This window comes from Sander vitreus, chromosome 8 (assembly GCF_031162955.1).
Source record: "Sander vitreus isolate 19-12246 chromosome 8, sanVit1, whole genome shotgun sequence".
In the NCBI taxonomy this organism is placed as follows: domain Eukaryota; kingdom Metazoa; phylum Chordata; class Actinopteri; order Perciformes; family Percidae; genus Sander; species Sander vitreus.
The window spans coordinates 26,662,164-26,689,801 of record NC_135862.1 but is presented as its reverse complement, the minus strand read 5'-3'; the positions used below and the strand labels follow the sequence as shown (position 1 = coordinate 26,689,801).

The window sequence follows — 27,638 nt, the reverse complement described above, 5'->3', positions numbered from 1 at the left end:
AGCCACTTTGTGTTAGTAAAAATAGTCACAAAAAAGACCTAAAGCTTCAGGGGCTTCCTTCAACCTGTCATGTTATAGTTTAAATGTTCACTGTTTTTTTATCAGCTCTAAAAATGTAACTTCAGTGGAACTTAAACTAACATTCTTTAAATTTCTTCACCAGAATATTACATTTACATATTACTGAAACCATAAATGGCACTTTTCTTCTCCTAAAAAACTCAAACACTTCTATTAAATCACACTGCTACATGTGAGACTGAACTGTGGCGGTACTCAAACCCCAAATCTATGAGTTTAACTCAATGTAAGTTCATTACTTTAGCATGAAGTCATTAATTCAACATGGACCCTACAGGTTAAAGATTCACTGCTGCCTTGTGTCTTTAATTTAAATATCTAAAGGTCGACTCAGGTGAGACTCAAACACACAACCCTTGAACCACTTCTTTAGAGACTCGCTACGAAGTCCAATGTGCTGTCCTTTACTCAACAGAGACACTTAGAACTCCACCAAAATGTTTGCAAAAAACACAAGCACGAAGGGATTCATTCAACCTATAATCTTTTAGTTTAAATGTTCATTGCTGTCTTTTAATTGAACTTCAGTGGAAATTAAACCAAAAACCATAACATTTCTGCACCAAAATGTTTCATGTAGATATTACTGAAACCACAAACAGCAGTTTTTTCTTCTTAAACACTCAAACCCTTTCATTAAATCAAACTGCTACATGTGAAAATCTAGTAGGACTCGAACCCCAAATCTCTGGGTTTAACTCAAAGTAAGTTCATTATTTTAGCATGAACCCGTTAATTCAACAGGAATCATACAATTTAAATGTTCACTGCTGCCTTGTGTCATTAATTGCAATATCTAAAGGTTGACTCTGGTGGGACTCGAACCCACAACCTTTGAATCACTTCTTTAGAGATTAGCTAGAAGTCCAATGTGCTGTCCATTGCGTCACAGAGCCACTTTGTGTTAGTAAAAATAGTCACAAAAAAGACCTAAAGCTTCAGGGGCTTCCTTCAACCTGTCATGTTATAGTTTAAATGTTCACTGTTTTTTTATCATCTCTAAAAATGTAACTTCAGTGGAACTTAAACTAACATTCTTTAAATTTCTTCACCAGAATATTCCATTTACATATTACTGAAACCATAAATGGTTTTCTTCTCCTAAAAAACTCAAACACTTCTATTAAATCACACTGCTACATGTGAGACTGAACTGTGGTGGTACTCACACCCCAAATCTATGAGTTTAACTCAATGTAAGTTCATTACTTTAGCATGAAGTCATTAATTCAACATGGACCCTACAGGTTAAAGATTCACTGCTGCCTTGTGTCATTAATTTAAATATCTAAAGGTCGACTCAGGTGAGACTCAAACACACAACCCTTGAACCACTTCTTTAGAGACTAGCTAGAAGTCCAAATGTGCTGTCCTTTACTCCACAGAGACACTTAGAACTGCACCAAAATGTTTGCAAAAAAACACAAGCACGAAGGGATTCATTCAACCTATAATCTTTTAGTTTAAATGTTCATTGCTGTCTTTTAATTGAACTTCAGTGGAAATTAAACCAAAAACCATAACAGTTCTGCACCAAAATGTTTCATGTAGATATTACTGAAACCACAAACAGCAGTTTTTTTTCTTCTTAAACACTCAAACCCTGTCATTAAATCAAACTGCTACATGTGAAAATCTAGTGGGACTCGAACCCCAAATCTCTGGGTTTAACTCAAAGTAAGTTCATTATTTTAGCATGAACCCGTTAATTCAACAGGAATCATACAATTTAAATGTTCACTGCTGCCTTGTGTCATTAATTGCAATATCTAAAGGTTGACTCTGGTGGGACTCGAACCCACAACCTTTGAATCTCTTCTTTAGAGATTAGCTAGAAGTCCAATGCGCTGTCCATTGCGCCACAGAGCCACTTTGTGCTAGTAAAAATAGTCACAAAAAAGACCTAAAGCTTCAGGGGCTTCCTTCAACCTGTCATGTTATAGTTTAAATGTTCACTGTTTTTTTTATCAGCTCTAAAAATGTAACTTCAGTGGAACTTAAACTAACATTCTTTAAATTTCTTCACCAGAATATATTCCATTTACATATTACTGAAACCATAAATGGCACTTTTCTTCTCCTAAAAAACTCAAACACTTCTATTAAATCACACTGCTACATGTGAGACTGAACTGTGGTGGTACTCAAACCCCAAATCTATGAGTTTAACTCAATGTAAGTTCATTACTTTAGCATGAAGTCATTAATTCAACATGGACCCTACAGGTTAAAGATTCACTGCTGCCTTGTGTCATTAATTTAAATATCTAAAGGTCGACTCAGGTGAGACTCAAACACACAACCCTTGAACCACTTCTTTAGAGACTAGCTAGAAGTCCAATGTGCTGTCCTTTACTCCACAGAGACACTTAGAACTGCACCAAAATGTTTGCAAAAAAAACACAAGCACGAAGGGATTCATTCAACCTATAATCTTTTAGTTTAAATGTTCATTGCTGTCTTTTAATTGAACTTCAGTGGAAATTAAACCAAAAACCATAACAGTTTCTGCACCAAAATGTTTCATGTAGATATTACTGAAACCACAAACAGCAGTTTTTTTCTTCTTAAACACTCAAACCCTGTCATTAAATCAAACTGCTACATGTGAAAATCTAGTGGGACTCGAACCCCAAATCTCTGGGTTTAACTCAAAGTAAGTTCATTATTTTAGCATGAACCCGTTAATTCAACAGGAATCATACAATTTAAATGTTCACTGCTGCCTTGTGTCATTAATTGCAATATCTAAAGGTTGACTCTGGTGGGACTCGAACCCACAACCTTTGAATCTCTTCTTTAGAGATTAGCTAGAAGTCCAATGCGCTGTCCATTGCGCCACAGAGCCACTTTGTGCTAGTAAAAAATAGTCACAAAAAAGACCTAAAGCTTCAGGGGCTTCCTTCAACCTGTCATGTTATAGTTTAAATGTTCACTGTTTTTTTTATCAGCTCTAAAAATGTAACTTCAGTGGAACTTAAACTAACATTCTTTAAATTTCTTCACCAGAATATATTCCATTTACATATTACTGAAACCATAAATGGCACTTTTCTTCTCCTAAAAAACTCAAACACTTCTATTAAATCACACTGCTACATGTGAGACTGAACTGTGGTGGTACTCAAACCCCAAATCTATGAGTTTAACTCAATGTAAGTTCATTACTTTAGCATGAAGTCATTAATTCAACATGGACCCTACAGGTTAAAGATTCACTGCTGCCTTGTGTCATTAATTTAAATATCTAAAGGTCGACTCAGGTGAGACTCAAACACACAACCCTTGAACCACTTCTTTAGAGACTAGCTAGAAGTCCAATGTGCTGTCCTTTACTCCACAGAGACACTTAGAACTGCACCAAAATGTTTGCAAAAAAACACAAGCACGAAGGGATTCATTCAACCTATAATCTTTTAGTTTAAATGTTCATTGCTGTCTTTTAATTGAACTTCAGTGGAAATTAAACCAAAAACCATAACAGTTCTGCACCAAAATGTTTCATGTAGATATTACTGAAACCACAAACAGCAGTTTTTTTCTTCTTAAACACTCAAACCCTGTCATTAAATCAAACTGCTACATGTGAAAATCTAGTGGGACTCGAACCCCAAATCTCTGGGTTTAACTCAAAGTAAGTTCATTATTTTAGCATGAACCCGTTAATTCAACAGGAATCATACAATTTAAATGTTCACTGCTGCCTTGTGTCATTAATTGCAATATCTAAAGGTTGACTCTGGTGGGACTCGAACCCACAACCTTTGAATCTCTTCTTTAGAGATTAGCTAGAAGTCCAATGCGCTGTCCATTGCGCCACAGAGCCACTTTGTGCTAGTAAAAATAGTCACAAAAAAGACCTAAAGCTTCAGGGGCTTCCTTCAACCTGTCATGTTATAGTTTAAATGTTCACTGTTTTTTTTATCAGCTCTAAAAATGTAACTTCAGTGGAACTTAAACTAACATTCTTTAAATTTCTTCACCAGAATATATTCCATTTACATATTACTGAAACCATAAATGGCACTTTTCTTCTCCTAAAAAACTCAAACACTTCTATTAAATCACACTGCTACATGTGAGACTGAACTGTGGTGGTACTCAAACCCCCAAATCTATGAGTTTAACTCAATGTAAGTTCATTACTTTAGCATGAAGTCATTAATTCAACATGGACCCTACAGGTTAAAGATTCACTGCTGCCTTGTGTCATTAATTTAAATATCTAAAGGTCGACTCAGGTGAGACTCAAACACACAACCCTTGAACCACTTCTTTAGAGACTAGCTAGAAGTCCAATGTGCTGTCCTTTACTCCACAGAGACACTTAGAACTCCACCAAAATGTTTGCAAAAAAACACAAGCACGAAGGGATTCATTCAACCTATAATCTTTTAGTTTAAATGTTCATTGCTGTCTTTTAATTGAACTTCAGTGGAAATTAAACCAAAAACCATAACAGTTCTGCACCAAAATGTTTCATGTAGATATTACTGAAACCACAAACAGCAGTTTTTTTCTTCTTAAACACTCAAACCCTGTCATTAAATCAAACTGCTACATGTGAAAATCTAGTGGGACTCGAACCCCAAATCTCTGGGTTTAACTCAAAGTAAGTTCATTATTTTAGCATGAACCCGTTAATTCAACAGGAATCATACAATTTAAATGTTCACTGCTGCCTTGTGTCATTAATTGCAATATCTAAAGGTCGACTCTGGTGGGACTCGAACCCACAACCTTTGAATCTCTTCTTTAGAGATTAGCTAGAAGTCCAATGCGCTGTCCATTGCGCCACAGAGCCACTTTGTGCTAGTAAAAAATAGTCACAAAAAAAGACCTAAAGCTTCAGGGGCTTCCTTCAACCTGTCATGTTATAGTTTAAATGTTCACTGTTTTTTTTATCAGCTCTAAAAATGTAACTTCAGTGGAACTTAAACTAACATTCTTTAAATTTCTTCACCAGAATATATTCCATTTACATATTACTGAAACCATAAATGGCACTTTTCTTCTCCTAAAAAAACTCAAACACTTCTATTAAATCACACTGCTACATGTGAGACTGAACTGTGGCGGTACTCAAACCCCAAATCTATGAGTTTAACTCAATGTAAGTTCATTACTTTAGCATGAAGTCATTAATTCAACATGGACCCTACAGGTTAAAGATTCACTGCTGCCTTGTGTCATTAATTTAAATATCTAAAGGTCGACTCAGGTGAGACTCAAACACACAACTCTTGAACCACTTCTTTAGAGACTAGCTAGAAGTCCAATGTGCTGTCCTTTACTCCACAGAGACACGTAGAACTCCACCAAAATGTTTGCAAAAAACACAAGCACGAAGGGATTCATTCAACCTATAATCTTTTAGTTTAAATGTTCATTGCTGTCTTTTAATTGAACTTCAGTGGAAATTAAACCAAAAACCATAACAGTTCTGCACCAAAATGTTTCATGTAGATATTACTGAAACCACAAACAGCAGTTTTTTTCTTCTTAAACACTCAAACCCTGTCATTAAATCAAACTGCTACATGTGAAAATCTAGTGGGACTCGAACCCCCAAATCTCTGGGTTTAACTCAAAGTAAGTTCATTATTTTAGCATGAACCTGTTAATTCAACAGGAATCATACAATTTAAATGTTCACTGCTGCCTTGTGTCATTAATTGCAATATCTAAAGGTTGACTCTGGTGGGACTTGAACCCACAACCTTTGAATCTCTTCTTTAGAGATTAGCTAGAAGTCCAATGCGCTGTCCATTGCGCCACAGAGCCACTTTGTGTTATTAAAAATAGTCACAAAAAAGACCTAAAGCTTCAGGGATCCATCACCTAGGGTAGTCCTCAGTTCTGCTGGGAGACTTCAACACGCACATGGGCAATGATGAAGACAGGAGGTGTGATTGGGAGGAACGGCCTCCCTGATCTAAACTCGAGCGGCCGTTTGTTGTTGGACTTATGTGCTAGTCATGGATTGTCTAAAATGAACACCATGTTTGAACATACGGATGCTCATAAGTGTACTTGGTACCAGAGTACCGAAGGTCGATGATCGATTTTGTAATCGTATCAACTGATCTGAGGTCGCATGTTTTGGCCACTCGGGTGAAGAGATGGGAGCCGTGAACTCAAACCTTTCAATTAAATCACGGGATTAATTCAATTTGTAATCTCATAGTTTCAATGTTCACTGCTGGTTTTTGCCATCAATTGCAATATCTAAGTTTGGTGGGACTCAAACCCACAACCTTTGAATAACTTCTTTCGAGATACATGCAAATCTCTCCACCACTTTAAGGTAAAATTACTTTTTAAAAAACTACATATTTCAACATATTTATAAAGCAGAGGAACAAGAGCCTAATCCATATTGTGATAAAGAGGGTACAGTCTTTCTGTTTCTGTTTGGGTTGCAGTTCCATTCTGGTTGTTTTAATCCGCTTTTATTAATTCAGTCCTCTCTTGATCTACATTTTGTCACAGTTACTATGGTCTGTCTGTTTGGTTCCCTGATATGATCAAACACCTTCAGTATGAGGAGTATGAGTCCAAGGTGAAGGTAAGGTGAACAACAATTCATGCTACTTGTAGCAGCAGACATACTTTTGTCCTTTTTTGATGACAGCAAAATATTTTGAATACATTCATGGTTTGAACTGACATTATTTGGGTTTAAAGGTACAATATGTACTGTAGTGAGTATGGCTTTACTGTTTGTAAACTGACTATTCAAAGTTGGCCCAACTTACCCGGCTCAATGGCCAGAGAGAGAGAGAGAGAGAGAGAGAGAGAGAGAGAGAGAGCTAGAGAGTGAATAAAGAGAGTGAGTGCTTTATGAAGCAGTAATCAGACCAATACAATCTTTTCTCATTGTTTTTCAATGATTATTTTCTAATGGACAAAGTATTGGCTGGAGATTCCACACCCACAAGCAGAAACATTCCGAACCCAGCAAAATAAAAACAAAAGAGAAAATACGGGCAGAGGGCAGGGTCTCTGCAGATACAGATACATAACACTGGGTCATATGGGTCATGATGATTGAGTGGGATTAGTATTGTATTAGCTTACTGTATTAGTTACTTGAGGAAAGCAATGCATATAATACCATAAAAATATCTGCACAGAAAATGGATTAATGTTGTTTGGCCTGTGTTTAGGTGTTCCATAAAGAACGAGTGGAGAACTTCCATTTTAACTTTTCTTTAGAGAACCAGATCCATAAAGAAGGGGAATACATCCATGACAAGTAAGTCTCACTTTATCATTCTGAACACAAAGCAAACGAGATTTACTACAGGTTTTAACATTCATATACTGTACTTTAATATTACATAGCAAATAAAACATCCGTCAAATAAAGGAAATCCTACTGCATTTCCGGGTGCTGAGCAGAATGCACCCTGTTGTTTGGACATTGTTTTACTTTTTCACTTTTTTCTTTTTTGTTTACTTTTTGTAAACTTGTTTGCAATACTGCAGCTTTTAAGTTGTGGTTTGACTGTTGGAGGTTATGTTTTTTTTCTTAACGCACTGGTATCGGATCGGTACTTGGTATCTGTACTTGGTATCTGTACTCTGTATCGGTGGATAGTGGACACAAAAGTTCAGCTATCAGTCAATCAATCTTTATCAGGAAGGAAAAAGGAAAAACATCTCTAGATTTTACCCGTTGTTTTTTTTTCGACTGATAGTGCCTTCTTCTATGTTAAACTAAGATACATGCAGTAATACACATACTGTCCATCTTTTATTTGCTTTTTGTATGCTATGTTTTGTGTGTAGTTTGGTGAGGTAAACCTAGAACACTTTGCCACTGCACTATGGTCCATACCTTACTTTATGGTAAGCCTAGCTCCTAGGTTTACCACATAAGGTGTTAAGGTGTACCTGTGATAAGGTGTACCTGAGGGGTCATACTGACTAAATGTTAAGTTAACTTTCATTCTACTATATTGGCGTGAATGTTTTTTCTTTGTTTTTAAAATAATTTGCCCATAATCATTCAATGGAGTTCTACTGACAGTACTGACGTTTTGCTGTGTGTGAGGAGTGTGAAAGCATGTATACTGTATTTCTCTGACTGACAGATCTTAAAATTAAGCAGGAACCCCACATTTATTTTGCCCCCAGGCACATTATGTCCACTCCTGTATATTCATGTTCATGAATTCATGTATGTTTTTCCTCAAGGTAAAACCTTTTTAGCTTGAGAGGGTGTGTATTTGCCTGAGTTTATAGCACCTACACCTAATCCTTGTCGTTTCTATTCTATTCTTTAAATGATCTTTGCATTCATTTATACCTCCACATTTCATTCAATCTGAGTACAGCTTTTGCACACAGATTGCACCCCCTCTACAGTTGCATGGACTTTTGTGCCGAGTTGAATTTTAAAATAGTACGCTGGGAGGAAAAATAGGATCTTGGGGTTGAAATGAGGGAGCGTACTTTCAAGGATATTTCATCTCTGCAAGAGAACATTTTCAGTGCAGATATACAGTATGTTACACTACTGTATATTATTTAACTTCTATGCTTTTTGCAGAATTGAAACAGATATAATGGGCTTTAACTATTATTTCAACATGACTAGTATAACAGGGCTGCCATTGACTATATCATATTGCCATGGAGATGATTATTTTAGCCTACACAACTGTTCACATCAATGCTCATTTCCATCGCAGTATTATCAGTGGTGGCCATCTTGGATTTTATAATCAGAAAGGGATTTATTGCCAAGTAAGTAACAACAAGGAATTTGCCTTGGTTGTTGGTGCATATATACACATATTAAACATTCATATGAAAGAAACAAACAATAAATACAAAAACAAACAATGTACATTTAACTGTTTAACACTAAGAAAAAAAGGCTGTATAGATTAGTGCAGGATGTGCAAAAATGTTGAGGGATGTGCTAAAGTTCAGGAAATATAGAATGTGCAGAGGAGAGGTATATAGTCCTGGATGAAGGATTAAGAGCCCATTCTGTCCTTTTCTAATTCTGTGCTGCCACAGCAATAGAAGTGTGAGTCCATGTTTTTTTTGTCTGTTGGTTTGTGTTTGTGTCCCATCCCATGCCCGTAGGTTCATCAGTATAGAGATGAAGTCGGTGAAGTTTGAAAGTTCACTGTTTGAAGACTGTCGCTTTGAAGACATCAGGTCTACAGACACTGTGTTTGAGAACTGCACCATCCGTTCCACTGTCTTCTATAACACAGGTAGGTTCAGCTGGAGCAGGGGCTAGGACGAATTACAGCTCTGGATGGTACAGAAGATAAGTTTGAATACAGGTTAGAGGTTAAATGTTTTTCTAGTTATTAGCTATGGTGGCCCCCATTTTTTTCTCATTTTTCATTATAGACACAGGCCAATTCATCGGAGCCTCCTCCCATTATAAACACAACCTCCAGTTTGTAAGGAAAATCATGCCCAGTAGACTTCAGACTTTCAATTTTTTTCCACTAACCTTTCTATCTATGTTCTCTATTCATTTCCATCCAGACCGTAACAGTTAAACAGTTTGTATTTAAACTAAGTTTAGCTCTTTTTCCAGATCTGAATACAGATATTTTTTGTTTGGTACACATATGATGTGTCTTATATTGCACACTTCTATACTTACAATTGCTGTTGGCCAACTGCAGTTACTACACTACCCGGATGCTGTACTCAAAGCAGTCAAAACATTGAGTGTGGAACGCTGGACACTACTGGTACTCAACAGTCGCCATCTTTGCTACAGAGCGGAAACGGCAAAAACTGAACTATACAAATGTAATATATACATGCGTTTTTTTTTTCTTTAAGTACCACCATACTGCAGTCAGATAGTGAGAAAACAAGCTGGTATATATAATGTCAAGCACAAATGGTGGCCATAATCCTCCATCTGGCTGCAATTTACCATTACACAGAAGAAGAAGAAGAAGAAGATAATTTCTGGTCCGTGCATAACAGCTGTGCGTGATTTGAGACAACACTACCTTCGAAATTTACACACAACACAAGTGAGTACATAATGTACACAGTGCACTAAATGTAAGTGTACTCACAGAAGTATGCAAATTGATTATTTTATTGACTATTTACAGCCTAAGATAATTTGCGATGCCTGTTCCTAAATTGGCCTGACACAAAACCCAACAACAAAGACATAAACAAATCACAAAAGACATACAACTTACACTACAATTTACCATAAAACTGAATGAAAAGCACCACTCTTTGATAACTACATGACTTATTTTAAAAAAAGTACCTCAGTCATGATCCAATAGGAAAATGATGGAAGTTAAGAATGGAGAGAGTACAAAATATCAGAGAATGCTTAATGAAAATAACATTTTCCATCAACATTTCAATTGAAAAAACCTTGGCAGATGTTTCACTGAATCAGGTCCCACTGAATCAGGTCCAAGGCTCAACAGTTGACCCTCTTTCATAAGTTCCATCTTATGTTTCATGGTCTTCCTGTTTTCTGCAGACCTGTGGGAGGAGAAGTTCATTGACTGTAAGATGGAGAACACCACCTTTGAGCACAATAAATATGGCTGCCACCTGGACGCTGTTGAGGAGAACGACGTTCTAATTTACCTAGTCAGCTTCCTGGGCAGTCTGGCTGTGTTGCCAGGCAACATCATCTCAGCCCTCTTCATGGAGAAGATTGGCAGGGTCAAGATCATAGGTGATTTTATGGAAGTTCGTTATTACTAAGGATTTTTAATGTGATAACATTTTCTATGATGGCCATGTCTATAATGCATTTTAAAATGCATTATAATCTTCTTATAGCACTGTATAATTATTGTTATAAGTACTCATACATATTTATAATGATTTATAACAATAATCATGACACATTATAAAGCATTTTATAATGACTTATAAGGTCAAGTTTCATAATACACTATATTTGTGTGTCACTCACTGATTTTTGCAAAGATTATAATGTATTATATTTCCACATTGTATTATCTATAATTTGTTTGTGGTAAACCAGGTATAACTAGGTTTATAACGCATTATAGACATTGGTGTCAAAGACAATTCTGGTGCAAATTGAACCTAGGGGTTAATAACATATGTGTACCGAGTCAAACGTTCTCTGGGATCTGTTTTCATGCTAATCGAATGTGTCTCTAGCTTGAAACAAGCTTCCGCAAACTGGGGGTTAGCTACTAACGCTGGCTTTCGGGGCACAGGGTAAATCACTATTTGATACCACTAACGAGGCTTCGAAATAGCACCACACTTAAACGGTAGCATAATGAGGGTCCCTACATGCAAACCGAAGCATTGAGAACTTTGTAAGTGTACAGACAGTTTATTACAAAGATAGATTATAAAGACAGTAGCGTTAATGTTTACATGATGCCGTCATCTTGGATAACAGTCATGAGCAGTCGAATCACGAACGCTGTGTTTGAGCTATGTTACTCGTTACTGGTTGCACGCGTTCGTCGTTCGAAGAGGGCAAAGGGTATAGATTTCAAGAAGTAGCAAATGACCAGAATAAATAAGAGAGCATGAAAGAGCACAGGGAAAAAGGAAACTTTTGAATGGACAAATTACCTTTGGAGGGAATTGAATTTCTGTGAACAGAAGCTGTGATCAGCTGGTTAGTTCTCTGGATGGTTGAGGGGAGGCAGCACACTGTACAGTATGAGAAGAAGTGTGTGTGTGTGTGTGTGTGTGTGTGTGTGTGTGTGTGTGTGTGTGTGTGTGTGTGTGTGTGTGTGTGTGTGTGCGTCTCTGAACCTCTGGCCCTACTTGTGGTCTTTCCTTCAGTGTCACCTACAGTATTTGTTCAGAGATGTGGAGGCTGTGTTGGCCTGATTTTGTGCACATGTGGGTGTGAGGTCAGGTGTGTGTGTGTGTGTGTGTGTGTGTGTGTGTGTGTGTGTGTGTGTGTGTGTGTGTGTGTGTGTGTGTGTGTGTGTGTGTGTGTGTGTGTGTGTGTGTGTTTAGGACTTATGTGGACTGTTGAGTGTCAGCAAAGCTGCTTTTCATTTTTCTAGAAGAGACAGAGAGACATAGTGATGGGAGTCATGGCTATTATATTTCTCCATGCTAGATAATTCTGTCATTGTGACGTGCTAGTAGGGGCTGTCACACTGTACACAGGGTGGTTACAATGTCTGAGCGCATACTCTCAGCCAGGAATGCAATGATTTTCACTTTGGAAGTTTATTCATTTTCATCAAATAAATCAGAGCCTCTTATATTTATAAGCTTTATTTATATTTAAGCTTTTTTTAGTTTTGAAAGTCGGTACTTCTGCTGTTTATGAGCACTGTTTACTAGAGCATACTCAGAGCATGTTCTTAAGTTCTCAGTCATGATTTAATAGTTGAAGTAGTTTTATCCTTTATGTAGCCACAAGCACACAGACAGAAAAAGAGATTCCATTGAGAACGTTTAGTATTATGTGACCATTTCTAAACTCTGAAAGCTCAGCATGCACCAATGTGACCCAGCAAAAGTTAAAACTGAGAAAGAAAGAAGAATCTTGAGTAGACCATCTTCAAAAAAATGCAATAAGTAAAATGGAAAAAGTATGGATAGACAGAAGGTAGTCTCACATTGCCAGACCTACCTCCACAGCGCTGCGGAGGAGGGTATGGCTAGTCCACACAACATTCCTGGGTAGGAGAAAAATGTGCTCTGGTTTATTGGCATTTCTTTAAACCAATCACAATCGTCTTGGGTGGCGCTAAGCGCCAGATGGAGCAATGGTGCCTCTGCAAAATAGCCTCGGGAAGGAACTTGTTTTGGTGGAACGTGTACGTTCAAAGGTTGTCATGGACCCCCTGTTGAAGATCTCTGGACTAGACAGAAGGTAATAGAGTAAAATAATTTCTAAAAGTTTTAAATATCGTCATCTTCCACCAGGATCTACTTAACCTTCAAACCATAAACACATACAGTGCTGCATATCCAGATATCTATCTCTAGTGTGAGGTGCCTGTTTTCCAGATGGGCCACAGGAATGCTGGAAGGCGGCGGCGTTATTTTGGTGCTTTCATTGAAAAGACTCAACATCAACAGCAAGGAGAAATGCCAATTTTTCCAAGCATTGACAGGTGTTTTATTTATTTCTTTTCTGTGGGCGGGTGCTTAGAGATGGCACATTCTTTGCAAATACTATACAAATCGTCTTTCAGGGTAACACTACTAATTTAATTTAATGTAATGAAGTTGTGATTGTTATTTGACTACAGTTAATAAGGTTTTAAAGTTACTTAACATTACAAAGCCAATAAACGCACACACAGTCTGCATACACCCAGTTCTGTGCCAGCAGACTCTTAGTCAATGTGTGAGTGTGTTGACAGTGGGGCAGGCCATTCACAATAATAGCCCCAGCACTACACTAAATGGCAGCAGTACGGATACTTGCGCCAGCCATGCCCATGGAATAGGCTCAGTCATTACCTCCGCAGTAGGAGTCAATAGAAAAGGCAGCCCTGGGCTGAGCCAACCCATCCATTCATCTATCCAGCCCGGCAGTTTAGCTTGGTCAGGCGTGGCAGCTCACTGGGCCTCACAGTGTGTTATTCCACCCCGGGTCACACGATAAGCAGCTCTCAACTGTAATCAGCTCAAATTGAAACAATGACATCAATTACAGCTGTTATTGACCCCAGCCCTCACTAGCTATGTAGAGGAGACTGCGTGTATGTAGAGGAAACAAAAAAAGTGGAGGAGTGATGGTTGAGGAATGCCTGCAGGAACCGCGTGAGGTATGGTATGAATGGAGATCTCTGATTGCAGGTTCTACCCCTGCAATGTATAGCTCCACTCAAACACACAATTTTTCAATCTAGAGCTATTATCACACAGAGAGAGAAATAGAGGAAGAAAGGGTGGGAGAGAGAGAGAGTCAGACAGACAGCGAGCAGGCCCATTCTGAGGAACACTATACAGAGCAAAGGAGTGCTTTTACCAGAGCTGTGATTACTGCCGCTCACTCAGTGCACTTAACCAGCCCCCTTGACTCTCTTTGTCTTTGTCTCTCTGTCATTCACAGAGTGCTGGCTTAGTGCTGGTTTGAGTGGTTGAAATAACAGGATTCATTCGAGAAAATGGAACAGTGGAACCCCAATGATTATAGGGAAACACCTCTGTGATGTCACGATAACAGCAGGTTGTTTTGATACTAAAATCAGCTCACGGAAATGATGTAGTAGTGGGGATGGAATAGTTCACTGTACATGTGCTGTCATGAGGAAACGTGGTTCCTGGATATCATGGTGATATCCCAGACTTTGGGCTATATGTTTAACAGTGCAATGACCAGTGCATAGTCATTGCTTGTTATTTTGGTTCATATACCTGAAGTGTGATTTCCACAAAAGGTGGGTAACGTGGAAAAACGGAGGGTGTACAGTAATGATTAATGAATTATCTTCTCAGACAGTCACATTTACTGATTTCATAACAGCTGGGCCAGTCACAATAGTATAGGTGCAATTATGTTGTCTGAGAGGTGCAGAGTGGTGAGCCGTGAATATAGGAAAGGCAGACTACATGCCTTTGTATATTGAGTTTGTGTTTGTGTGGGTAGGGTGGTCACCGTGCTAATCACAATGATCCAAACACTTTGTGTTGTGGCTCTCCTCCCAATGATTGCCATGTGCACAGTGGAGGGCAAAAAAATACCAAATGAATGCAAATACCAAATGAATGCATTTCATGTTCCGAACACATTTTGAAGAATCAGGGGTCACAATTAGGAGATCAACTGTTTCAGTGACCAAAATAAAGTTAATTCTCTGAAGCCCAGCTTGCCTGTCAGTCAGTCAATCAGTCAGCTAGCAAGTCCCACAGACCGCAGGGCAGTGCAGGAAACTGATCGATGCTATCCACATCAGCAGTTCTCGAGCTAACAGGCCCCAGCAGCCTCTGTGAAGGATCTTGGAAACAGGACGAGAAATCCTCCTCCGTGTTCCAGCGTTTTAACAAACCTTCTGCCCAGCGTTTTAACAAACCTTCTGCCTGCCTAGCCCTTGCTGACCCAGCCCACGTCTCCTGTGGCCGCGCCGTTTTACCTCCCCGCCGCCACACAAGTGGCTTTGTACTCTTAAAGTTTTCCCCACATAATCCTCACAACCACATCACAACATGGGAGAGAGTGAGGATGAGAGAGAAAGGAGGGTAGGTGGAGGTAAACGACAGTAACACAAATGGTGAGGGAGGAAGAGCACGGTGGAATCTTAATGTGCCCAAACCTGAACAAGAACAACAGCGGCATCATAACCGTCGCCACCTGCTCAGTGCTCAGTCAGAAGGGATGGAGTGTATAGAGGGAGGGAGGAGACACTCTTCTTGATTAGCATGAGGGGAAAAAAATTACTTTTTATTGTCTCTTCCTCTCAGCTAAATTCACTTGCCTGCTTCCAGAAGCTAGTACACTTCTCTTACTGATCATGGATATTTTATCCGCATGTAAACCTTAACGCTACTTTAATAATTAAGACACACCTTCAAGTTATGCCAAAACGCACACAGTTCAAGTTCAAGATCAAGGCAGAAGTAGGGTCATTTTCCCATAGACTTCTATAGAAACAGACTTCTAGCCAGAGGAGTCACCCACTGCTGGAAATTAGATAGAATGCAGGTTTAAAGGTGCACTATGCATTCCTGCATGGTTTCAGCGCAATTTCATTTTTGTCTCAAATGGTAGGCCTCTCTCCTTGATCCGCTAGCTGCCTGCCCCCTAAACACACTGTGAAAAAGCCCGGTCTCGGGAGACAACACAGGGGTCGTAAACGTCAAACAAACACTAGAGGCATAGGCACCAAAATACAACAAACACGTTCCAGCCAATCACCGACAAGATGGTTGGGGGAGGGGGTGGGGGTTAGTGACAGTTAGTCAGTTAGTCATGACAGTTATGGAAACGTGGGGGGAGGGGCGAGCTTGCTCTGTTTTGTTTTGAATTTACTTGGAACGTCAACAGAAGTAACGTCATGCAGGAACGTATAGTGCACCTTTAAGGCACTTCAGCATTGGCTTCACTTTTCAGGCACACAAGTTTCCGCTTTGTTCAGTCATTGTGGTTGTTGCTACTTAAACTCTTGCATGCCAGCATATGTGTATGTTTTTGTTTTGTGTCAGTCCAGAATTTTTTTTGGGGGATTTTCAGGAAAATACATTCATGGAGCAGTCAAGTGCTGTCAATCTGACAATTGTGATTTCCATTAGATCGAGTCCTGTCACTTGGCTGCCTGATCTGCCAATCTTCCCAGCCCTTGTCACATGACCAATTAATGTTTCCATCATGACTATCCAAAATTCTAATACCAGGGAACCAGCAATGGAATTGTTTGTTTTTTAAAAAAGGCAGACTGAGCCTATAGAAAATGTGTATTGTATTATATGATATACAATTTATTTAAAATGAAAACAAGTGACATTAATAATGAATGTGATTTGTTCTATTTAGCAGACTTTTAGCATTTTGTTGTTCTATCCAATATTTCCTATATTTCAAAGCAAGCAGTAGCAATGCAGATTGTCAATGCTGTATTCTGATAAAATGCCCCCCCCAGATTATTGGTCCCCCCTGTAACACCCCACTTTTAAAAATTCTTGGAACCGCCCCTGTCATGCATTCAATATAGGCATGCTGTGATCTCCTCAGGTGGCTCGATGCTCATCTCAGCAGGCTGCACGTTCTTCCTGTTTCTGAGCTTCAGCCAATCAGCGATCATTGCCATGCAGTGTCTGTTCTGTGGCGTCAGTGTTGCTGCATGGAATGGCATCGAGGTGGTGACCGTGGAGCTGTACCCTACTTCTAAAAGGTACCACACTTTATTGTTAAAACTGTGTTAATATTCCTGATTTTTATAATGTATATGTCAGATGAAGATGCAGTGAAAAAAATTCAGTTTTTGTGTTTAAATTGATGGTACAAATGTATGGTACATTTTTGTCAGCCTGACAAAAATGTCATGTTTAAAGATGTTCAAAATCAAAATACTGGTGATATAGACACTTTCAATACAGTGGTAATGTCTCTGTCTATGGCTGCATCTAACTATTCGATTTATTGTTGATTAATATGTCAATTATTGCCTTGATTAATAGATTAGTTGTTTGGTCTATAACATGTCAGCAAAAATGTCCATCAGTGTTTACCAAAGCGCAAGATGAGGTCCTCCATTGTCGTGTTTTGTCCACAATTCAAAGATATTCAGTTAATTGTCATAGAGGAGAGAAGAAACTAGAAAATATAAAAAACGTCTCAAACTGACTAATCGATTATCAAAACAGTTGGCATTTAATTTAATAGTTGACAACTAATCGATTAATCTCTGTCTCTCAGGGCCACAGCATTTGGCGTGCTGAACGCTCTGTGTAAGCTGGCGGCAGTGCTCGGCAGCTCTATCTTTGCCACCTTTGTGGGCATCACCAAAGTCGTCCCCATCCTGCTGTCCTTCACTGCGCTGGTGTGTGGTGGCCTGGTGGCCCTCAAACTACCCGACACACGAGAGAGAATCCTTCAGTGAGGTCATGTGAGATCCAGGGGGTGGGAGTCATAAGGGGAGGGAGAGGCCAAAACATACGTGCTTATATGTTGGAAGCTTTTTTTTATTGATATTGACTTCACTCTGCATTTAAAAGAAAGCAGGAACAGCTCATACATATTAAATGTAAATGCCAATCTCTAATTTTTTCATGGAAACCATCTCATTTTGTACAGAGGGTAGGTGACCTTTTCACTAATGGCACTGATGGCAGGTATAGGGTTTAGGTGTACACAAGTGTCAGTGTTTAAATGGAAACTGAGAATTTTTTTTTTTTATTTCTTAGTGAGTGAGAACTTCAAGTAATTGTGTAAAACTGATTTTATTTAAAGAAAATATTCATGCAACTGGCAACCTCAGCATGACCTGAAAGTTCAGTCCCTGAGTACAACCCCATTCTTGACTCCCATGAGAATTGGTAGATGGCATGTGGTTGCTTTTGCCTTACCATATCACTAACGGTTTTTAACATCTCATTGCGTCAAACTAATTAAGAGGCTTATTAGCAATGAATACTGCAGCGTAGTAAATTGAAGTCAAACAACTATATATATTTGTATTGAAGTCCAAATGTTCCTCTATTGTGCTGTATGTTCTGCACGAGTATTATAACCTCTCCTCTGGAGTTCCGTCTGATACTAATATCCTCCTGCAATTAGTACAGGGAAAAGCACATCCAACTGAGGATGCTTTACTTACGCAGAAAACATATATCTGAGAAAACTGTGCACATTTACTTTTCTGTCACTGTCTGACCTGGAGTTTTGGATAAGTGTATTTTCTGGACAGCAATGTTTTGTCAAGGCCCTGTTAGAAATAATTTGGTCTGTTAAGTGTGTTAATGGTACTTTTTTTCTTTCTCCTTTTTAATCAACTTACAGTTATTTTTTACCTTCTCATTTTTTTTACTCATACTTGTTATAGGCCTAAACTTTTATTTGAATTATTGAAAATCACAGTTTATTTGGTCTTCCTGTTTGCAGGTACAATAAAAATCATGCTGTAGGACCACACACTACCTTCCCAATGTTGATGACAAATAAATGATGAAAATGCTTGTGAATTGAAAATTCATCATAATCATATTTTCAAATGATATAATAAATAAAACTTCCAGCAAGCATAACTGCCATTTATCATGCAGGTGGGGTACACAAAATGAACATGATAGAAAAATTAAGGCAAATTTAAGTCAAAAGATGACATTTGTTTGATTTTGTATACTACTGCAACCTCTTTTAGCAAAAAAGTGATATCAATTTAATCTCTGTGTCTCTACTACAGAGAGGTGGGGAACATGTTGAGCCTAGCTTAGCACAAAGATAAAACATGAAACTGTTCTTGAAACCATGATGTGTAACTTTCTGTCAATTTCTAGATGTGTTGAATAGAGTAAATCCAATGTATGGCATTTAGGAATGACAGCAATAGTTAAAAATGGCTGAAGTAGTTCTTAATGAAGTAGACATGATGTAATGTATCATTAGGGCCCGAGCCCTGACAACAAGGCCCTTTTGAAACTGATAGGATTACTATTATTCTGCAAATGAATCATTTTTAAGGGGCTAAAGGTGCATAGTAGTAATTTTCAATGCCACACAGTCCACACAGGAAATAAAGTGTGCAACTCATGTGCGTATCAGTGTTGGGCAAGTTACTTTTAAAAAGTAATTAGTTACAGTTACTAGTTACTTCTTCCAAAAACTAACTAAATGAGTTACTCAGTTACAAATTATAAAAGTAACTAGTTACTTAAGAAAAGTAACTATTGCATTACTTTCAAGTACATTTTTAAATGCTCAAATGTGACCCCCACCTCCACCCCTCTTTAACGGAACTTAAAATACATGTGCATGTTCAATTATGTATGATAAATCTGAATATTATAATGAAATTGACACTTAATTACTGTCTGTAAAATCTGTTAATACATTATTAACAGAAACAATGTACACAAATCTAAACTATTTTAATGTTGCTGTGGGACAAAGTGAGAGTAGCCTCCAATCAAATGCCATGTATGTAGATATTATGTTTATATAGTGGATTGATACAAATAACACAATAGATGTTTTGGAACTTTTGATATTTATTGTCCCTCAACAGGGCAAACTGGGCAAAATTAAATTTAAATTTAAATTTAATTATGCTTATTAAGCACTATACCAAAAATAAATAACAAATATATACACTCTCTGTAGTGCAAACGGATCGGTTCTTTCTGGAGGCATTTTGCCAGTTCATTAAAAAAAAAGTTTGAATTACTTGACACCAATGTGGATAGGCACTTTTGCCCAGGGCATAATGTGCATTTCACAATTAATGTGCAATTCTTTAATTTCTTGGAGGGAAAAGTAATGGCTATACTTCAATTTAGAGAAGGCTACTTTTGGATTATTTGGGCTCGCCATACCTGTCTCTCGTTGACAGACTCGCTTGTGTTGTTTGTTGTGTGTCCGACTATGCTTTCCAATACTACCTCTGATTGGCTTACCGTGAAATGTTACTCAACCTCAGCCAATCGTCAGCATTTATGCGCTTGTCTCATGCACTGCCCACTAACCAAGGAAGAACAGTAAAACAAGTCTTTGCCTCTCGGCTCAGAGATCTAGTTGGTCAAATGAAAAAAACAGCTTCAATTATAGTAACGCGCTGCATTTTTTGGCGGTAACGGTAATGGCGTTATTAAGATGGAAAGAGTAATCAATCAGATTATTCGTTACTGAAAAAAGTAACGCCGTAAGTAACGCCAATATTTATAACGCCGTTATTCCCATCACTGGTGCACAGTGTCCAACAGTCAATAAATGTGAGAAATTAATAAAAAATAATACTAAAATATTTATTGCAACCCAAGATTGAAGTTAAAGTGCTCATATTATGCTTTTTGGCTTTTTCCCTTACCTTTATTGTGTCATATATCTTTTTTGTGCATGGTATAGGTTTACAAAGTGAAAAAGCCCAAAGTCCACCCCAAAGGCACTTACCATCTCCAACAGAAAACACTGTTCACGAACTTCTCCAAACAGCTCTATTGTAGTCCAGCCTTTACTTCCGTGACAAACGTGCGTCACTTTGTAACACATGTTATAATGCTCACCTAGCTGCTAGCATGGCACCCCCTCATACTCTGCTTCTGACTGGCTCGTAGTCCTTACCTAGCTACTGCGCATGTGCGACTCCCAACAAAGATGGAACAGAAGTGAGATGCCTCACTCGGTAGCTAAAACATAGAGCTCAACAGACAGCGTGAAAAGAGGAGCTGCAGCAATCTGCAGTACATTATACACATACAATTATGAACCTAAAAATGAGCATAATATGAGCACTTCATATAATTATTTTACAACAAGTAGATCCGAATAACGTTCAATAACTGTTGACTAACGTTTTACAGGGGCAGGAAATCATCTCTGTTGTTTGAAGTTAGCGGACGTTTAGTATCTTAATCTATCCATGGAAAAAAAAAGATGTCAGAAGATATATTAGTTATAACAGGATAGAGCTAGCAAAGCAGTTTGGTGTTTATATTTGCGGTAATTGTTCACTTTGGGAAATCCCACGTTCTCTACAAAGCTAATGTTAGCTTAAGTTGACTGGCTGACTAAACAGGAAGGGACTAGAAATCATCTCTGTTGCTTTTTTTATTTATTTTGAGAGCGAATTGCCCTACAATATGAATACAGTTTGATTATAACTTTTATTTTGTTTGTTTGTAGGTTTGTTGTATAATAGCAATATTACACTCAAGGGTTTGATTAAACGTCATATTATTGGCACTTCAGTGATGCTTACGGACCTCGCCACATCACTGTCAAGCCAATAATGACATTAAATCAAACCCTTCAGTCTAATATTGCTTAAATGATTGAAAGTGTTGCACCTTACATAATACATGGCAGTGATGATTGAAAGAAATTGTAACCACTAGCTGTGGAACTAAGTCATCCCGCCATTTATCCTTTCAAATACACATATACAGTCACTTCATAATACATTCACATTTATTTTAATCACTTTTTAACTTCTGTGATCAGTTTCGACAGTTTGGATAATTCCTTTTTTCTTTCTTTTTTTGTCACTTCCACCACTGAGGCTTTGCCCTCACTCTCTCAATCAACACTCGCAGAAGCAAAACTCTAAAGAAAACCAGCATGGGTACAGTACCAGTGTGTGGATGATGGATTTATTATTTTACTTTTCTTGTATATTGTGATGTCAAATGTGTATTTATTACAGAGGGGTTTGTGCTGCAATTGGTTGTGTAAATTACTGCATGTTTGTCCAATGTTTTTCTCTTGGCTGTGTTTCACTGTGTCTTCAACATAATGTGTAAATTTAAAATGGTCTGGGTCTAGATTGTGTTTTCATCACAAAAAGAAAGAAACAGCAGCACTTTGACACAATATATGAATGATCACTGGTTAGGTGACATTACTTTCATCAGTGAAGAGAAATTAAATATCTAGGTTAAGTGTGGTGGTTCATAGAAATAACAAAGACAAAAAGTAAATTTAGTCTAGATGAGCTTTAATTGCTGTCTATGGCCATTATGTCTCTCCTCAAAGGCACCTCCATGGCTGTTTAAACAAAAAGCTATGCAAGAAGTTGTGTTAAGATTGAAAAACGAGAGCTTGAGAGGGAATTTTAAACCTTGCAAACTTTGTCACTCACCCCAATTGAGACGTTGAAAGGGTGTGAGGTTCACATGCTGCTCAATGATCTGATAAGGCCTTAGTTTGAAGCCCACTGACACCTGACTCATGCATCTTTTTTTATTCATAAATATAATTATATTTATTTGGACCTGATGTATGTTTCTGACATTGAGGTAAAGCCCAGGTAAAAAAGCCAAAATGTGTTCTTTGTTTGAATTTAAAACATTGTCTTCCTTTTCAATGCTGGATGATAATTTCATCAGTGAATGTTGTATTGTTTGATTTAATTTCTGTTTGTTACTGTGTGTATTTGTGGCTGTGACAAATCCGACCAATAAAATGAGTTCATCAATGCACTAACATTTGTCTAGTTTTTTTTGTGAACAAACACATATACAGCTGCATATGTAGACTAAGACAGCAAAGCAACAGCCAAAAATGTGATTTTCATCATAACATCAAAGTTATGGAAGCGTACTGCTGCCTTGCCAGAAAAAGAAAAACATATCAGTATCACATTATTACGTGAAAAGTTTATTCTAATAAGATGTTTTGCATGTTATAACAAGATATTTTTTACATACCTCACACGCCTAGAGACGGCCGCTGGGGACGCGCGACAATAACGGGACGGTTGTGATTAGGAAGACAACAGGGAAAGGACGCCTCACACGCCGGGAGACGGCCGCTGGGGACCCACGACAATAACGGGACGGTTGTGATTAGGAAGACAATGGGGAAAGGACGCCTCACACACCGGGAGACGGCCACGGGGGACGCGCGAAAATAACGGGACGGTTGTGATTAGGAAGACAACGGGGAAACAAAACGCCACATGCAGGACCGGGTGAAAGTCCTGTATTATTTGACCCATCCACCACCCCGACCAACCTCCCTACGTGGATTTTCGGCTTTTCAAACTACTATCTACCATTTTCGTGCTGTGATCATGAGATATGCTTCCCATTGAAATACATTACTTTACATTTTCTTGCTGGCCACCACAAAAAAAACAAGAAAAACGTCCCCGTGAACATGAATCAATAGATTCAATAACGTGACCATTTCACGAACTGCCGTGAGACTGGGTTGGCCTACACTAAGAATGATTTTGAAACGGATGAGGCTGTACAGAAGGATAATTGAGTTGCCTATATGAGCCATATTTCACAATTTAACCGTCTGCGCAGTTTCTAACAAGATAAATTATTTTGTTATGAAGTGAAACGTAATAGAGGCTTCTGGTTTGACGCATGGTGGAGTAGGTCGCAAACTGGGATCACTCTGTTGAAATCCTGGTAAAATCCTTATACGCTATACGCTATACTTAATTTAGAACATGAAGAAGGCTACTTAAAAACAAGCCCATCTGACAGATCAACAAATTACGAAAGTAATTCAGGACGACGCAGTTAAGCTAGCTGAACCAGCGGATCCTGAAGCTAGCATTAGCCACACACCGTTAACACTGCCTGATATGTAGAGACTGCTGACATCCATGGAAGAACGCATCATAGCCAAACTTTCTGCTCAACTATCTGCTGACCGAGAGATTTTCGACCAACACCATGAAACCATTCAACATCTGGAAGCCTCGCTCAATGACACGCAGACGAGACTTGAAAGACTTGATTCCAAATTTGCAGCTCTTTCCAGTGATAACGAAGCACTGAAAGTTAAAGTAGAGGATCTGGAAAACCGATCCAAGCGCAATTACATCCGTATAATAGGTCTGCCTGAGAAAGTCAGGATGTTATTCCCTGCCAAGCTACAAGTCACCGACAAGAACGGGCAGAAGCGGATTTCCTTTCATTGAGCGAGGCTTCCTTATTTTTGGAAAGAAGTGTGGCCGAACCGGACCTGGATATCTCCATAGAGACAGAAACCGCATCATTTTGTTTGAGTGGCCTATAGGGTGAGTAGCCTAAGCTAACTCCGGTCTATGGACTCATGTTGGTAAGTGAACTCTGATTGACATACTAGCCCACTCCACAGAACTGTTAGCATCAGTGACATGTCAGTCATATTGGTGTGGTTTCTTTGTATTATCCGTACTAATGAATGCTTCAAAAGAGTCCAGACGGCTCTATTCATTTGATGGCTCTAGAGGCCTGCATTTTCAGTTGGACTGCATTTCCTTTTTCTTATTAAGTTTGTTTTGTATGAAGATCTGAAACTCTAATGGGCTGATGGGCCAATCTTATGTTCAGTTTTGCTCTTTAGGATAGCCTACCCAAAAATTTTTGTAATCATTTATGGTTTTGCACAAACTATGTTTTTTATTAAGAAATGTTTTGTCATATTAACAGAGAAGTTTAAGTAACGTTAGCACATGTTGTGCTGTTTGCTGAAAGGAGCGTTTACCAGTCACCCGGCAATTGTTTTGTTTTTTATTTCTCTCTTGCACGTCCGCCTTACCCCCTCATCATCATCTCACTCTACCTTGGCTTCTCATGGCTACCTACATGCTCACATTTTGGCCTACTCATTTCAAGTGATAGGTAATGACATCTCAAGTTAACCCTGGTCAGACTCGCTCTATCCAATGCATCTCACTTAATGCTAAGGGCCTGAATAACACAGTGAAAAGACAGAAAAATAGTGCCTAATCTTCAACAATTACAGGTAGATATTGCTTTTATACAGGAAACACATCTAAAAAACAAAGCTGGGTGGGACAGCTGTACCACTCCCGGTTTAATGCCAAAGCCAAAGGGACAGCAATCCTTATAAACAAAAAATGTTGCATTTCAAGCATAGGAGGTGATTGCTGATACTAATGGGAGATTTATTATTGTGACGGGGCAGTTATTCTCCCTTCCTGTCATTCTTGTCAATATCTATGCCCCAAATTTTGATGATCACATTTTTCTTTAATAGACCATTTTCTTCCATACCTGACCATAACACATACAACCTGACAATAGGAGGTGACTTTAATTGCGTACTCAACACCACACTGGATAGATCCTCAAATAAACCTCAGCCTCTTAGTAAATCTGCCAAAATTATCAATTAATTCTGTGCACAGACTGGTCTTTCAGACATCTGGAGATTTAAATATCCTAACAAAAAAGGCTTCTCTTTTTTTTCTCCAGGGTCCATCATACTTACACCCGTATTGATTATTTTCTTTTAGATAAAAAGATTATTGGGAAATATAGAGTCTTGCCAATATCACACTATTTCTGTCTCAGACCATGGTGCACTGTCCTTTCAAATGGCGTTACCTAATTGTTTCAGACCATCACGCCATTGGAGACTTAATCCACTACTTCTAGCTGACAAGGAATTTATAAATTTCATCTCCTCCCCGATTCAGTTATTTTTAGAAACCAATGTCACCCCAGAGATTTCTCATTTGATCTTATGGGAGACACTTAAAGCTTTTCTTAGGACAAATAATTGAATATTCCTCTAAATGAAAAAAAATAAGAATGGCCAAACTTGACATCTCTCAAGCTTTGGCTAGTACTGATGAACGTTACTCCTCATTCCCATCTCCAGCTCTTTATAAAGAAAGACTACGCCTACAAACAGATTATGATTCACTCACCACAGACAAAGCTACATATCTACTCACAAGGGCCCAATATAATATTTATGAATCAGGTGATAATGCTGGCAAGCTTTTAGCCCAACAAGCCCGTCAAACCGCCTCCTCTCGCCTTATATCTAAAGTTTATAATAAAAATAACCAAATTGTACCGATCATCTGGAGATAAACAGACCTCTAAACCTCTGAATGTCATGAAAACTTTCCACAAATAGACAGCTATTTCAACAACCTTAGATTTCCTTCTATCCAATCTAAACACAGTTCATTATTAGGGGGAAATATTTCATCTGCAGAGATCTTAGATGCTATTAAATCCTTAAAAAGCAATAAAACTCCTGGACCAGACGGCTTCATCTCAGACTTCTATAAAAAATGTGCACCCGAACTTTCTCCACTGCTTCAAGCCATGTTCAATGAGTCACTGTCATCAGGACAGCTTCCCCAACTTTACGTCAAGCTGCAGTAACACTAATTCCAAAGAAAGGTAAAGATCCCTCCAGTGTCCTTCATATCGTCCCATCTCCTTACTAAATGGTGATTATAAAATTTTGTCCAAAATTTTAGCTGGTCAAATGGAGAAGGACATTTATTATTACTGGGCCTGTAATATTCAGAAAATGTTGTTTTGGACAGAGGAATACCAACCTGACAGGAGTGAGCCCTGGGTACACCTGGAGTGTACACGCAGCCCGGTCCACCTAGGCTCTGTAGTCTACAATGAAAACGGGTCCATGCGCACCCCTCGGCTTTTTTATGCCACCTGATTTTTTTAAATCCTTAAAGTGTCTATTTTCAGAATCTGCCAGGTACCAAGCTGAAATAATGTCCCAAAGGCTTCATTTTTAACCCTTTGCTGCACCCGACCGGAACCCGAAAATCCAAAAATGATATAGAACGTGGCATAACATTTGAAGTAAACAACATACAGAGACAAATGAACACATTTTCCCATATAATTCTGACCCCAGGAATTTAATGGAATGGTTATTTTTGACATTTGATAACATATTGGCCCTATTTCTGGACAAAAATTTTTTTTTTCACAACCTGTTATTTCTTTGTCATTATTTTAAGATTAAATTGTTTATTTTTTACCCTTTGCACCAAACCCGAAAAATCTAAATATGATAGTGGCATAACTTTTGATGTAAACAACTTACAGAGACAAATGGACACATTTTTCTATACAATTCTGACCCAGAAAAATTGTTATTTGTTATATTTTACAACATCTTGACCACCTATGATCAAAAACAGCGTTTTTATTATACTAATAGCAGCCTGAAATGGGGTTTATTTTAACCTTTTACTGCACCTATCCTGAACCTGAAGAAATTGAAAATAGCTTTACTTTTGAAGTAAACAAAACAAAGCAAAACTAGAGAACATTTTTTCAAAAAGGTCCAAAAAGTTGACTGAGCATCAACTGCCATTTTTGGAATGTTGGAGCTTTGCATTTGGCAGTTGGTGGCCGTTGGTTGGTACCTGCAGATCACCATCTCCCACTGCTCTCTCTTTTGGAACAATTTCAGTAAATATTTGAAACTATAATTAAGATATATATACCTTTGTAGCCATAACTTAAAGTAATTTTTCAACAGTTTTTACTATAATCACAGGCTTTCGGAAATCGAATCTGCATTCTTGACTAGCAGGGTTGGTAGCTTAGTTGGTAGCTAGCTAAAGTTTTTGTTTTATTTTCAGGCTCAATACTTACAGACATACTTACCATGGGGAAAATTAAACATTGTAACACAGCTGAAGCCTCCAAAGAGGATTCATTCCCTAACA

General features: G+C 38.3%; 1 protein-coding gene and 5 non-coding genes across 6 annotated transcripts in view; 1 reads left to right on the top strand and 5 right to left on the bottom strand.

Moving 5' to 3' along the window:
* LOC144522534 (synaptic vesicle glycoprotein 2B-like) overlaps positions 1-17,612 on the top strand; it is a 78,036-nt gene extending 60,424 nt beyond the window's left edge. Inside the window, exons 9-14 of the mRNA XM_078257685.1 lie at positions 6,574-6,649; positions 7,251-7,339; positions 9,184-9,317; positions 10,583-10,783; positions 16,745-16,904; positions 17,429-17,612. Of these exons, the coding sequence (XP_078113811.1) occupies positions 6,574-6,649; positions 7,251-7,339; positions 9,184-9,317; positions 10,583-10,783; positions 16,745-16,904; positions 17,429-17,612 (844 nt within the window). The remainder of the gene's footprint in view (positions 1-6,573; positions 6,650-7,250; positions 7,340-9,183; positions 9,318-10,582; positions 10,784-16,744; positions 16,905-17,428) is intronic.
* trnar-ucu (transfer RNA arginine (anticodon UCU)) lies at positions 1,859-1,950 on the bottom strand. Its single transcript is given in 2 exon segments — positions 1,859-1,894; positions 1,914-1,950. It is a non-coding gene; the product is annotated as a tRNA-Arg (tRNA).
* Positions 2,838-2,929, bottom strand: trnar-ucu (transfer RNA arginine (anticodon UCU)). Its single transcript is given in 2 exon segments — positions 2,838-2,873; positions 2,893-2,929. It is a non-coding gene; the product is annotated as a tRNA-Arg (tRNA).
* On the bottom strand, positions 3,816-3,907 carry trnar-ucu (transfer RNA arginine (anticodon UCU)). Its single transcript is given in 2 exon segments — positions 3,816-3,851; positions 3,871-3,907. It is a non-coding gene; the product is annotated as a tRNA-Arg (tRNA).
* On the bottom strand, positions 4,794-4,885 carry trnar-ucu (transfer RNA arginine (anticodon UCU)). The gene is given in 2 exon segments: positions 4,794-4,829; positions 4,849-4,885. It is a non-coding gene; the product is annotated as a tRNA-Arg (tRNA).
* trnar-ucu (transfer RNA arginine (anticodon UCU)) lies at positions 5,774-5,865 on the bottom strand. The gene is given in 2 exon segments: positions 5,774-5,809; positions 5,829-5,865. It is a non-coding gene; the product is annotated as a tRNA-Arg (tRNA).
* Positions 17,613-27,638: the final 10,026 nt, after the last annotated feature.